This window comes from Nycticebus coucang, chromosome 7, assembly GCF_027406575.1.
Source record: "Nycticebus coucang isolate mNycCou1 chromosome 7, mNycCou1.pri, whole genome shotgun sequence".
NCBI lineage: Eukaryota > Metazoa > Chordata > Mammalia > Primates > Lorisidae > Nycticebus > Nycticebus coucang.
Window position 1 is genome coordinate 28,277,981 of NC_069786.1, and position 14,509 is coordinate 28,292,489.

General features: G+C 38.9%; 1 protein-coding gene across 1 annotated transcript in view; it reads right to left on the reverse strand.

Moving 5' to 3' along the window:
* DARS1 (aspartyl-tRNA synthetase 1) overlaps positions 1 to 14,509 on the reverse strand; it is a 93,579-nt gene that overhangs the window by 24,558 nt on the left and 54,512 nt on the right. Inside the window, exons 5-7 of the mRNA XM_053596306.1 lie at positions 6,866 to 6,968; positions 2,334 to 2,414; positions 650 to 709 (exon numbers count right to left, since the gene is read on the reverse strand). Of these exons, the coding sequence (XP_053452281.1) occupies positions 650 to 709; positions 2,334 to 2,414; positions 6,866 to 6,968 (244 nt within the window). The remainder of the gene's footprint in view (positions 1 to 649; positions 710 to 2,333; positions 2,415 to 6,865; positions 6,969 to 14,509) is intronic.

Sequence of the window (14,509 nt, forward strand, 5' to 3'; positions counted from 1 at the left end):
GCTGACACACATTAATTGCAGAAGATTTGGAAAGAACTCTTAAGGTGACTAAGAATTTGAGCTATAGGTAGAATATTTAAGGAGGAAGATGTGGTCAAAATATTAAGAAAGAAAGATGACATTGGTTTTACTACAATAATGATGAAACCACTGAACTTTCTTTCACTTGCAACCAAACCAGAAAGGGAAACAGAAGACCCATGAGACTACTGTATAAACCACCAGAGCCAACTACTTCTCGATTATTAATTCTATGTTCAGATCAAATTCAAAGGATTGAGGAATTACTCATCTCTACCTGGTTGTTCTAAAATACACATGTATGCATATAATTTTTTTCACAATTATGTTTCCACTAGACAACTAACTTTTCTGAAACAGGTATCACCTGGAAGCAAGCTCATTTATTGGCTTTAAGTTCATTTGTTATTTTAAAAGGAAGAGAGTCAATATCCTGACAGTATCACCTGTCTCTGTTGCTTGTAATTCTTTTTAGGGGAAGAATCAGTCAGAGAGGTAAATTGTTTCTTGTATTATCATACTTACATATAGGCAAATGCCAATTAGCTTTATAACCCTGAGATACGTATGAAATCCCTGGCTCATCTTGATTTCAGCATAATCACATCACTTAATCAATGAGGCATACCCTGAGATCAATGACTCTGTTGTCTAATCTTGTATCCTGGTTGACAGTAGCTCTTCCTTCCTAAGAAAAAGGTTAAAAAAACAGAATTTACATATTTTTTAAAAGAACACAAAAAACACTTTTAGAAGCTGTGTTTACTTTTAAAGTGAGTATGGGTGTATGTTAGTATTACGCCCCCAATCAGAGGTTCATAATAATGGTAAAAACGAGAAGCAGGGCCAGAGAGAGAAAGAGACGAAAAGAAGAGAAATGCTTTTCTTTCTTTGCCTCTTCTACCCCTAAAAGCCATGACTCACTTACCGGGATATGAGAAGAATTAACCATCTGTATTTTCATTGATTCCTAGATTTAACCTGCTAGCCCTAGATTGAAAGAATAGAAAAAGCTGACATAGAGTAATGGTTCTCAAGATGTTGTCTGGGGAGTGTAGCAGACCACATAGCTCATGGGAAGAGATATAAGAAACACCTGTAACAGCTCGGTAATGTAATACCTTGGTGATAAGGGCATGGGGAAGGGATTTGGCGCTCCTAACATGAGAGCTCGTGAAACAAGAACATCAGTGATTGGCAGTCTCTACACCTGTGGTGCTAACAGCCATGGGATCACGTCCATAAGAAGCTGCAGGAGAGGTCAGTCAGGAGCGTGAATGCTATTCTTTCACGGACTCACTCACTCTGACTCTTGCTTCTTCTGCCCAGCATCTCTTCAAGCAGACTGCTAAGATTTACTTTCTCACTAAGACTGTTTCTCTCTCCTTGCTAAGGCAAACAGCCCTCAGTCACTTAAGGGTAATTGTTCCTAAGCAAGAAAACACAGCGGTCCACGTCTGGACACTAGATCAGCCTGGTGGAGACCTGGGCAGTCCTGAGCCCCAACAGGGGACCAGTAAAGGTTCCTGAGATCTTCAGGGAGTACATGAAGTCAAACCTATTTTTTCATATTTTGTTTATACTTTTTCACTTTTATCCTTTAGGAGTATGTTGAGGAGTTTTGTGAAGGCTCTATGATGTGTGTACTATCATAAAAGAATGAATGCAGAGACAATATGAGAATCTAGTTGCCATCTACTAAACCAGACATGACAAAGATTTGCAGATACATAAAGCAATCAATGTCTTGCAACACTAAATTATTTTTTGTTTTGGAAACCAGTGATTTCTCATGAAATATGTTATTTGTTATTTTTATTATTTAAGAATATTGTGTATGTAAAAGTAATATATTTATATTTAATAAGTTCAAAAATATTCAAAAAATTCTCTGCTTTAACTTCTAATACATAAATATTGATAGATATAACAACAACAACAAAAATGCTTGTGGAGCCTTCAATTATTTTTAAGAATCTTAAAATCAAAGTTGGAGAACCACTGATGTATTAGTAAATTTATTATTTTTTTTAAAGGCAAGAATTAAAGTTTATTGAGGAAGAGAAAGGTAGATTTATAGAGTAAGAGCAAGGTATAGGCTCACAGAGCAAGATATGTTTGCCATAGAGAGCAAACAAACCTCCATTGCCAGGGTAAGTGAGCAAAGAGGCCCTATTTAAATGAAATAAAGTAAATTTAAATAAAAACAGAGCTCAAATCAATTTACAAGCATCCTCAGGATAAAAGTAGGGGATCAGGTTTTCAATATTTTATAAACGAAATATACAGAGGAAACATGATAGAATTTTTACCTCTTCTCCTTCTGCCTCAGGCCGAATGGCATCATCCAGCTGCAGGGGCAGGCGTGGTTCAGCTGAACTGATCACATAAATCTGAAAGTGAGAGATTGCCAAAAATCTCTAGAAGCACATAAAACCTTTTATTTTTTGCTTAAAAAAAAAAAAGTACAGTTGGGCGGTGCCTATGGCTCAGTGGATAGGGTGCTGACCCCATATACTGAGGATGGCGGGTTTGAACCCGGCCCTGGCCAAACTGCAACAAAAATATAGCCGGGCGTTGTGGCGGGCACCTGTAGTCCCAGCTACTTGGGATGCTGAGGCAAGAGAATTGCCTAAGCCCTGGAGTTGGACGTTGCTATGAGCTGTGTGATGCCAGGGCACTCTACCGAGGGTGAAAAAGTGAGACTCTGTCTCTAAAATAAATAAATAAAGTACAGTTAATTTAAACATGAAGTGATGTTTGCATACATCTTTAACTGAAACCACTTGCTGAAATCAAACAAGATACATGTTTTCCCCTATAAAATGAGAATATAAGTATTTGCCTACCTCTATGGGTTGCTGGAACAAATGAGATGAAAGTAGGGGTATAAATACTCTGTAAAGTTTAAGGTGCCTGTCAATGTATTAAGTAATGACTAGGGTGAAGGGCATTGGGCATTAAGGCCTAGCATTGTCATATAAAAGCTGTTTTTAGGCAAATCGATTGCAAGTTTCAATTAAAATGAGGCCTGCTATTAAGAATCAACTAGAGTAACAACTCTACTCACATGAAGGGGTCATTAACATATGACTTTTTTTTATTAATTAATTTATTTTTATTGTTAAATCATAGCTGTGTACATTAGTACAATCAAGGGGTACAATGTGCTGGTTTCATATACAATCTGAAATATCCTCATCAGACTGTTGAACATAGCCTTCATGGCATTTTCTTAGTTACTGTATGTAGGCATTTGTATTCTGCATTTAGTAAGTTTCGCCTGTACCCATTCTAAGATGCACCGTAGGTGTGGCCCCATCCATTACCCTCCCTCCACACTAACCTCCCCACTCCCTTCCCCTCCCTTGGCCCTTTCCCCATAGTATGACTTGTTATTTTTGTTAACAGCATTTGACCAGTGCTATCACCAGGACCAAATTCAGTCCAGCTCTGCTACACTTCTCTCATTTGTTCTTTTCCCAATGATTCCTTCATTGCCTTTTCTCATCAAACACGATACATCTCATTTCCTGCTGCTCCCCTGGTTGAGAGTTGCCCTAGAAGATGTTCCTGTATGCCGTTAAACTCTCCCAATATTCACTCAGTCTTATTTCACATTTTAGTGGTAAAAAATAATTAGGTCATGAAGACTGAGCTAGAGTTTTTTGGCTACTGTTGAAAACATTTTACCATATTAGTTATTTCTAACTATGCCTGGAAGACCTGCTAAAGCACAAAAGGGAAACAAACCTTATTTATTCAGGAAAGGGAATTATGTTCTTCCAGTTGGCAGACCACATTTAGCATATATTTCAAGAAAAATATAAAAGGATACTCCAGTCGTCTACACAATAAAATTATTTGTCACCACTCCCTATGCCCAAGTTGTGGGGTTCCCTTTGAAGAGTAAACAGAAACTTGATCTCTAGTCCAAACTGAAGAGCTTACCCCTTCTACTTTTACAACTAATGGAAATTAATTTTCTCTTTCATTAAGTCGTAACTACTTTGATCCTCAAAACTTCACACAGTGCTTAGCATAAACCATAAAGCATACATTATCAGTAACTGCTGGATGGATGAAGGGATAGATAAATAGATAGACAAAAATAAATAAATAAATGGGAAGTTATTACTTGTGAAAGATTCTACTTAGAATTCAATACTTTATGCTCTGTGAAGTGCTTATGATTATTTTTATTGAGGCAAAATTTGTAAGCTCCTTAGGCTTAAAATTTATTTATTTATTTATTTTTTGTAGAGACAGAGTCTCACTTTATGGCCCTCAGTAGAGTGCCATGGCATCACTCAGCTCACAGCAACCTCCAACTCCTGGGCTTAAGCGATTCTCCTGCCTCAGCCTCCCAAGTAGCTGGGACTACAGGTGCCCGCCACAACGCCCGGCTATTAGGCTTAAAATTTATTAACATTTATGAAGGTTATACTGTCTGCTAGATAATGAGATATCAAAGTAGATTTGCTTGTTTTAGTCAATAAATTTTTTTTATTAAAGTAAAAGGTATGGGGGAGATTACCTTTCTTGGGCTGCATAAAGGGACTTACTAATTTATCTACATTCTTACCCTTTGGTTAGTCAGTCTTTAAGAGGTTACAGATTTCTTGGTGGGGTTGGTTCAAAATGAAACTTGCAGAAAGAGAACAAAGTAATTTGTTGAGTTAGGTCAGTAAAAAATACAAGATTTCCTGGGCGGTGCCTGTGGCTCAGTGGGTAGGGCACCAGTCCTATATATCTATAGAGTAGCAGGTTCGAACCTGGCCATGGTCAAACTGCAACAAAAACATAGCCGGGCGTTCTGGCAGATGCCTGTAGTCCCAGCTACTCGGGAGGCTGAGGCAAGAGAATAGCCTAAGCCCAGGAGTTGGAGGTTGCTGTGAGCTGTGAAGCCACAGCACTCTACCAAGGGCAATAAAGTGAGACTCTGTCTCAAAAAAAAAAAAGATTTCCTAAGTCTCCAAGAATTCTATGACAATTAATTCCAGTTAAATACAAATGTACTCCCAAATTAGTGAGTACATATGAATCTAATGCTCTGAATCTGTCTGCCTGTCAGTCTGCTGTTACATATACGTTCATGCAAGTGTACACACACAGGAGTAATAATAGGAAGAAGCCAACCTGTCTTGAAAACTATTCCTCAAAAGAAATGTAGTGAAGCATACTATAGACAAAATCTAGACCTGAATCTGAGAAGGGCAGGTTAAAAGGTATAGGGTTATTTCTTTTATATTTTATTTGTTTTTAGAGACAGGGTCTTGTTCTGGAGTGCAGTAGTGTGATCATAGCTGATTGCAACTTCAAACTCTTGGACTTAATTGATCCTCCTGCTTCCACCTCCCAAATAGTTAGGATTACAGGTGCACATCATCATGCCTGGCTAATTATTTTTAATTTTTTTGGAGGCAGGTTCTTGCTATGTTGCCCAGGCTGGCTTCAAATGATCCTCTTATCTCAACCTCCCAAAGTGCTAAGATTACAGATGTGAGCCACAGATGTGAGTCCATCAGGATAGGGTTATTTCAATAGTACTAAATACATGTAAATCCACTTGCGGTATTTTAAATTGGTGATGATAAGCACTTTCAGTTTTTATGTCTGAAGAATGAAAAGATGAAGGATAAGATTTATAAAAAAAGAAGTTACTGGGCAGCACCTGTGACTCAGTCGGTAAGGCGCCGGCCCCATATACCGAGGGTGGCGGGTTCAAACCCGGCCCCAGCTGAACTGCAACCAAAAAATAGCTGAGCATTGTGGCGGGCGCCTGTAGTCCCAGCTACTCGGGAGGCTGAGGCAAGAGAATCACTTAAGCCCAGGGGTTGGAGGTTGCTGTGAGCTGTGTGATGCCACGGCACTCTACCGAGGCCCATAAAGTAAGACTCTGTCTCTACAAAAAAAAAAAAAAAAAAAAAAAAGTTACTGTTGGAATATAAGACCAATCAATACAGTACTGTCTCTTATGACTTCTCTATGCTGTTAAAATATCAAATGTGATTATAATGAGACGTAAAATTTAGTATAATCAATCATCCTCTAAAGGTACATCACCAGAAGAAAATTCACAGAAATATAGGTTCACTATTATTAGTAAAGAAAACTTTTCAAATGTGTTTTATACTTTGCCCCATGTGACTGTGGCAGACTGCAAAGATGGCTACAATACTTCTTCCTGATCCTGTACATATGTTGCTGTGCCATGATGTTGCCTCTCCTGAATCTATTTCTCCACCTCTTAAATCTGTTTGGCCATTTGACTTTGACCAATGGGATATTTAGCAATGTGACATAAGCGAAAGCTTGATAAGTGTTTATACATCAGGGGTTTCCTCTGGGAACCCCGATGCTACCACATAAACATGTTTGGGCTAGCCTGCTGGATGAAGGAAGGCCACAGGAAAATATGTCCCAGATCTCAGTGAGCCCAGCCAATGCCACCTTGTATAAAAGAGCCATCCCCAGCTGGGTGCATCATAGAATTGTGAGCAAGTAAATTGTTTGTTGTTTTAAGTCACTGAGTCTTGGGGTGATTGGTTATATAACAAAAGCTAATTGATTCAGTAATCAATTTATAAATCTCAGTACAGTAGACCCTCTATAGGTGACCACCTCTTTAAGGTGTCCTAATTTTCATAGACCGTACATGCACCACATGTAGTAAGGCCTAGTTCCTTATGTTGACCACCTCCATATGTTGACCAATTTGTTACAGGTACTATTGTATTGTATTTTACATCAACTCTATTAAGAACATAAAAGATTTGACATAGACAATATAAGAAGTACTCAAATCTCTCTTTATATGCATTTATATTTTGAAAAAAGTTACCTTCTGAACGTGTAACTCAACATCTTGCTGTGTACAGCTTCCAATTTTCTGATTAACTGTCCTCACAATGCCTTCTACATCCACAATGCTTTCTTTGTTGATGCTGCCAACAAAAATTCCCAACTTTAATCATCAGAATTCATTTAGTGTTTTAGCATTAAAGCATAATATGCTAACTCATCTTTAATACCGTAAGCCACCTAAGATAAAGCCAATCTATTTAACCTGTTTAGAATAACCTGTTATGTAATATACCTTGTGTGATTTCTCCAAGAATCAAGAGAATGTTTTCCATGCCATAAGTTAATTATTATCACTTATAAAATTCTCTGGATATAAAAGGTAATAGGACCAGCACTAAACTTGGCAAAGTAGGAAAAAGTCTTTTAATTATTTATTAAAGAACATTTCCCTCCCAATATTTGAGATTCACTGATTTGTTTTCTGTAACAAGAAATACTGGTTTCAATAAATGCAATTATTAGTATGTAATGTAATTATATAATAGAAGAGGGTCAACTAAAAAGATTTCAAGGTAATCAGAGGGCATTAGGATGCTGATTTGCAATTAAATCCTCATTACCTTTAGTTTCTGAGTATATTTTATCATTAGATTTATGAAAAAAAGTCTATTGGATTATGTATTCTCACTTAAAAGAATGCTACCTTATATGAAGCTTAATACATGATTAGTGTAAAATACGTGCAGCTCCTGGGCAGTTTTATTCTGTAACAAACTTGAATTTTAAACACCACTCAAATTCTGAAATATATAATTTATGTAGTAGCTTATTAAATACACTGATTATTTTTTGATCATTAGTATATAACCAAAGGAGAAACAGTTTAATCCAAAATGGTGATTTCCACACAAAATGTACCAGTTTTACTTTTGTATATATTCTTATACAGAATGTGTTATAAAATATCTGGTGACAGGGTTTAATTTTCATGGAAAAATTCAATTCATTCTGATATGGAATTAGTTTCTTAGTCAATGTGATGCTATTAGAAATTCCAGACAGTGCTTATTTTATTTAACCCCTGCAGTGAGTACAGGGGTTCACTGAAGCCTTGAATGCCTGGGCTCAAAGGATCCTCCCACCTCAGCTTCCCAAGTAGACAGACAGCACTACAAGTATACACCACCATACCCACTAACTTTGTTTTTGGGGGGGAGGGCAAGTGATGGGTTTCACTATATTGTCCCAATTCATCTTAAAGTTCTGCCCTCAAGTGACCCTCCCCAAAAGGAGGGGATTAAAGGGATCACTTTAAAGGGATTAAAGCTGTGAGCCACTGGGCCTGGCTCACAATCCATTTCAAGGAACATTTGTTAGAGCTGGAAAAGAATTAAAATAGGAATAAGAGCTGGAAATTGGGGTAGAAAAATTTTCACTTCACTTTGCTATACTGCCCAGAATTTTATAGATCTGTTGCCAAGTATCTTAACAAAAAACAAAACAAAACAAAAAAACAAACAAAAAAACCCCCCAAACAATAGTAAACATATCTCTTATACTCTCATAAGTCTGCTTTCCTACCCTAAAGCTATCACCTATTATCCAGGTAAAATATTGTATACGAAGAAACTCAGAATTTATTATGGCAAAAGAAGTTTTGGTGAACTAAGTTAAAGCTCCTCTGAGACCTCAAAGAAGCTTCAGTTTACTATTAGAAATTTCTCTTACTTGAAATTAAGAGTCACTAAATCTGTCTTCAGGCCTGCTGTGGTGGCTCACACCTGTAATCCTAACACTCTGGGAGGCTAAGACAGGTGCATCACCTGAGCTCAGGAGTCAAGACCAGCCTGAGCAAAAGTGAGACCCCATCTCTAGTAAAAATAGAAAACCAGCTGGGCATTGTGGTAGGTACCTGTAGTCCCAGCTAATCAGGAGGCAAGGGGATCGCCTGAACTCAAGAGTTTGAGGTTGCTGTGAACTATCATGCCATAGCACTCTACCCAGGGCACACAGAGACTTTTTCAAAAACAAACAAAAACCAAAATAACCTCCCCCCCCAACCCAACTAAATCTATCTTCAGTGGGACTGCAACCTACTAATTGGCCACCTCTGTTTACACAAGTAAATGTAATACCTAGGTATATGATTTAGGCTTGGGGAGAATTCTATTGCTTATCTCACCATGTCTCCAAGGTTTTCTCCTGACTGATCAGTATACTGCAGGGAATTCTGAACCTTTGGCTTCATGGGGCTACTCTGAAGAAAAGTTGTCTTGGCTACACATTAAATACACAACCACTAACAAAAGCTGATGAGCAAAAGAAAAAAGGTCCGTACTTAATTTTTGTAATATTTGCCACAGATAAACAAAAAAGTCCTCACATAATAATCCTAATTATGCTATGGCCAGTTCAGGGAGTCTTTTAAAATCATTGAGCAGGTCTGAAGTTTGCAAGTACTAAGATAGGAAGTGTACATATCTAAGTAATAAAACATATTTTTATTTATTTATTTATTTGTTCATTTGATTATTTTTTGAGACAGAGTCTTAAGGTGTCGTCCTGGGTAGAGTACTGTGGCATCACAGCTCACAGCAACCTCAAACTCTTGGGCTTAAGCAATTCTCTTGCCTCAGCCTCCCAAGTAGCTGGGACTACAGGTGCCCACCACAACACCCGGCTATTTTTGTTGTTGTTGCAGCTGTCATTGTTCTTTTAGCTGGCCCAGCCTGGGTTCAAATCTGCCAATCTCGGTGTATGTGGCCGGTACCCTACCCACTGAACTATAGGCACCACCTAAAACATCTCTTAAAAATATATTTTTTATTATAAAAGTAAATGGGGTGGTGCCTGTGGCTCAGTGGGTAGGGCGCTGACCCCATATGCAGAGGGTGGCGGGTTTGAACCTGGCCCTGGCCAAACTGCAAAGAAAAATAGCTGGGGTTTGTGGTGGGCACCTGTAATCCCAGCTACTCAGGAGGCTGAGGCAAGAGAATCGCCTAAGCACAGGAGTTTGAGGTTGCTGTGAGCTGTGACGCCACAGCACTCTACTGAGGGCAATAAAGTCAGACTATCTCTAAAAAAAAAAATAAACGAAAAGGGGGCAACACAAAACTGGTGGGATTATTTGACATTGTATTTGAGAAACTAATGCATCAACAGCTGGTTCAATGGAAGTAGTTGCAAATTCTCAGTGAGTTCTCAAGGTCTCATCAAGTATTTTGGTTCTAATTACTGTGCTTCATTCTTGAAAACAGTTGCTCACAAACGTAGGTGCTGCCAAAAAGTGATGACACAAATAAGGTATAATTGTGAAGCAAGGGATTTGTCTCTGTAAAGATAGGATCTATAAAAGTCCCCTGAAGAGAAATGATCAAGCTCTTTAACTTGAATGTCAGATAGCAGCTCTAATGCATTCCATTTGAAAATTGGCAGGTAACACATGTTGACTGAAAATGGAGTTGCAAATATAACAAAATATTGATTATTAGAAATCTGAAATCTGGTTTCAAATTCTTGTGTCAATCAAAAAATAAGGCTACATATTTTTTGCTCTTCATAGGACTGTGTTTAGCCAACATGTATGTCCAAATGCACAATTGCCTTAATTTGAGTTTGTCATAATCTCAATTTCACTTGGAATGCTGTAATGGTTTGAAATGTTGTATTGGTAAGTTGATTTTCCTCTTAAAGATGCATGCTTAACTCACTTAAATGGGCAGTTAAGTCCACTAAAAATGCTAAATCTGTAAACCAGTTTTCAGTGTCAAGTTCTGGCATTTGATATCATAAATGACTTGATAACGTACTATAAATCACAATGTCTTTCCAACATTTGGCCTCAACTTAGCCATCTTCCACCGAAAAGTAAACCATGTTACCATAGTATCAATACTTTTAAGGAATTCCTGGAATTGGCAATGATTCAATCCCTTGGCCCTTATGAAATTCATAGTATGAATGATATGCGTGATATTATCCATTTTTAAAAGCTTTTGCACATAAATTTTCTTGATGTATTATACAATGATACTTCAAAACATGTGAGTTTGGGCAGCAAGTGCATCATCTTCCATAAATTTTACAAATCTCTCTTTGTAAAAAATTTTATTTATTTTTCTTTCTTTTTTTTTTTCTTCTGAGACAGAGTCTGACTGTTTTGCCCAGGCTAGAGTGCCCTGGCATTAGCCTACCTCACAGCAACAAATTCTTGGGTTCAAGCAACCTTCTGCCTCAGCCTCCTGAGTAGCTGAGACTACAGGCGCCTTCCACAATACCTGGCTAACTTTTCTAATTTTTTTAGTACAGATCAGATCTCACTCTTACTCAGACAGGTCTCAAAACTCCTGATGTCAAGTGGTCCTCCCACCTTGGCCCTTCAGAGTTCTAGGAGAACAGGCATGAGCCACTACACTCAGGCCAAGTCTCTCTCTTTTATCTATCATCATAGGACACCATCAGTAACTATACCAGATATGTTGACAATGGACAAAGAACATCATTTTAACATATTTTTTTAGTACTTTGAATAAATTTTGATTGAGTTGTGCTCTTTAATGGCACTAAAAAAAGCCATGTCTTCAGTGTTATATTAGTCATCAATACCTCTTATACAAGTGTCAAGTTAGGCTGGGTGTGGTGGCTTATGCCTATAATTCCAGCACTCTGGGAGGCCGAAGCAGGTGGACTACTTGAGCTCAGGAGTTTGAGACCAGCCTAAGCAAAAGTGAGAGTCCATCTCTACTAAAAATAGAAAAACTAGCAGTCAGTGTGTCATGCCAGGTACCTACAGCCACAGCTCCTTGGGAGGTTGCAGCAAGAAGATCACTTGAGCCCAACAAACTAAGGTTGCTGTAAGCTACGACACCATTGGGCACTCTGCCCAGCGGCAAGCTGAGCTGTATTTGTAGCATCAGTACTGTCATCCATTGCTAAAGCATAAAATTTAAAATTAGCAGCTCTACTCTCTGAACTTCTTTTGATAGATTTTTGAGTTTCTTCAATTTTCCTGGCTATAGTAAGACAAACTAATTTTAGAAATATCCGCCTTTCTTTTTTTTTTTTGGTTATTGGCCAGGGCTGGGTTTGAACCCACCACCTCTGGCATATGGGACCGGCGCCCTACTCCTTGAGCTACAGGCGCCACCCTGAAATATCCGCCTTTCACTGGGCGCAGTGGCTTACACTTAGTACTCTGGGAGGCCGAGGCAGATGGATTGCCTGAGCTAGAGCAAGACCCCGGCTCTAAAAACACCTGGGCGTTGTGATGGGAGCCTGTAGTACCAGCTACTTGGGAGGCTGAGCCAAGAGGATCACTTGAGTCCAAAAGTTTGAGGTTGCTGTAAGCTGTGACACCACAGCATTCTACCCAAGGTGACAGCTTGAGACTCTGTCTTAAAAAAAAAAAAAAAAAAAAAAAAGGGCGGCGCCTGTGGCTCAGCGGGTAGGGCGCCAGCCCCACATGCCGAGGGTGGTGGGTTCAAACCCGGCCCCGGCCAAACTGCAACAAAAAAAAAAAAAAAAAAAAAAAAAAAAAAGTTTGAGGTTGCTGTGAGCTATGACGCAACAGCACTCTACCCAGGGTGACAAAATAAGACTCTGTCTAAAAAGAAAAAAAAAAAAAAGAAATATCCCACTTTTCTTTCAAGACAAATTATATTTGCTTTCCATACATCGCTTAATAAACTCATCATCAATAAATGGTTTTGATTTTTTTGCTATTAAATATGCTACTGCAGGGGTGGTGCCTGTGGCTCAAGGAGTAGGGTGCCAGAGCCATATACTGGAGGTGGTGGGTTCAAACCCCACCCTGGACAAAAACTGCAAAAAAAAAAAAAAATAATAATAATAATAAATAAATATGCTACTGCAATCCATCTGAGTTACAACTTAAAGAAAAATTTGTTGAGAAGACAGACTTTTTTTTTCAGTTCTGCTATTTCATCCTAAGACACAATCTTTCATGTGCATCAAATTTGGCAGCATGTTTTTTCCATATAATGCTTTTCAAATTAGTGTTGGAAAACTGTACAAACTCCCTATAAATTAAGCAGAGTGCCTTATTCTTTGTTTCAACAGAAAAGTAGTCATCTGTCCATTTCCCATTGAACAATCTTCCTCCATCCATAATTTTTCTTTTTGGGAGTTGTGGTTTTCTTTTGAGACATTTTAGAAGCCATGGTGGGATTAAAAAAATAATATATAAGGGGCTATATTTTACTTTTATTATGAAATTTGACAGGAAGATAGAAAGCAAGGTTTGGCCCCTGCATCTTGGCTGATGATGCAGGATGAGGCAAGAGGGGTGACTAAAAACTGTGGAAGGCGAAGTGTAAGAATGCTTACCTAGAGCAGCACCCATAGCTCAGTGAGTAGGGCACCAGCCACACACACTAGGGCTGGTGGGTTTGAACCTAGCCCAGGTCAGCTCAAACAACAAAATAGCCAGGCGCTGTGGCGAGTGCCTGTAGTCCCGGCTACTTGGGAGGCTGAGGCAAAAGAATCACTCGAGCCCAAGAGTTTGAGGTTGCCATAAACTTTGACATCACGGCACTCTACCCAGGATGACAGCTTGAAACTCTGTCTCAAAAAAAGAAAAAAAAGAATGCTTACCTAACTTCTGAATAACATTAATGTTACAATGGCACATTGAAATATTATTGATAATCACTGTTTCACCAAGTCATCATGAGCACATATAATGTCTGATGATGTCAACTTGACTGTCTGCACTTAGCAGACAACATGCTTGAAGACACACACCACTGTAAAACTGAAGTCATGCATGCGTACAAATATCAAGAGCATACCTATATTTTACATGACATTGCGTTGCCTCCTACAAATTTCACACTCAGAACTGTGCAATCCAGTTCCTCCAAAAAAAAAAAAAAATTACAAAAAAATTTTCATAATCTGCCGGGTATGGTGGCTCGTGCCTGTTAACACTCTGGGAGGCTGAGGCAGGTGGATTGCTTGATCTCATGAGTTCAAGATAAGCCTGAGAAAGAGCCAGACCCCATCTCTATTAAAAATAGAAAACTACATGGGCATAGTGGCACACATCTGCAGTCCCAGCTACTTGGGAGGTGAGGCAAGAGGATTGCTTGAGCACAGGAGTTTGAGGTTGCTATGAGCTATGCTGCCACAGCACTCTACCCAGAGCAACAGAGTGAGACTGTCTTAAATAAAAAAAAAAAAAAAAACTTACAATGTTTCAAGTAAGTTTACAATTTTGTAAGTTTTGTGTTGGGCCACATTCACAGCCATTTTGTGCCACATGTGGCCCACAGGCTGCAGGTTGAATACCCCTTGCTTCATCAAGTAATATTAGCTGTCCTAACTAGAGTTACACTCTGGTATCTTTCCTCTATGTTACCACGCCCCTTTGGTTCTCTTACCGCCTCCCTCTTTTTTTCTTTTGGATGCTCACAGCAACCTCAAACTCTTGGGCTCCAGAGATTCTTTTACATCAGCCTCCCGAGTAGCTGGGACTATAGGCGCCCATCACAATGCCCAGCTAGGTTTTTCTATTTTTAGTAGAGAAGGGGATCTCATTTTGTTCAGTCTGGTCTTGAACTCCATGCTCAAGAGATGCACCTGCTTTGGCCTCCCAGAGTGCTAGGATTACAAGCATGAGCCACCACACCTGGTCCCTCATCCCTCTCTTGACTCCCTAGTA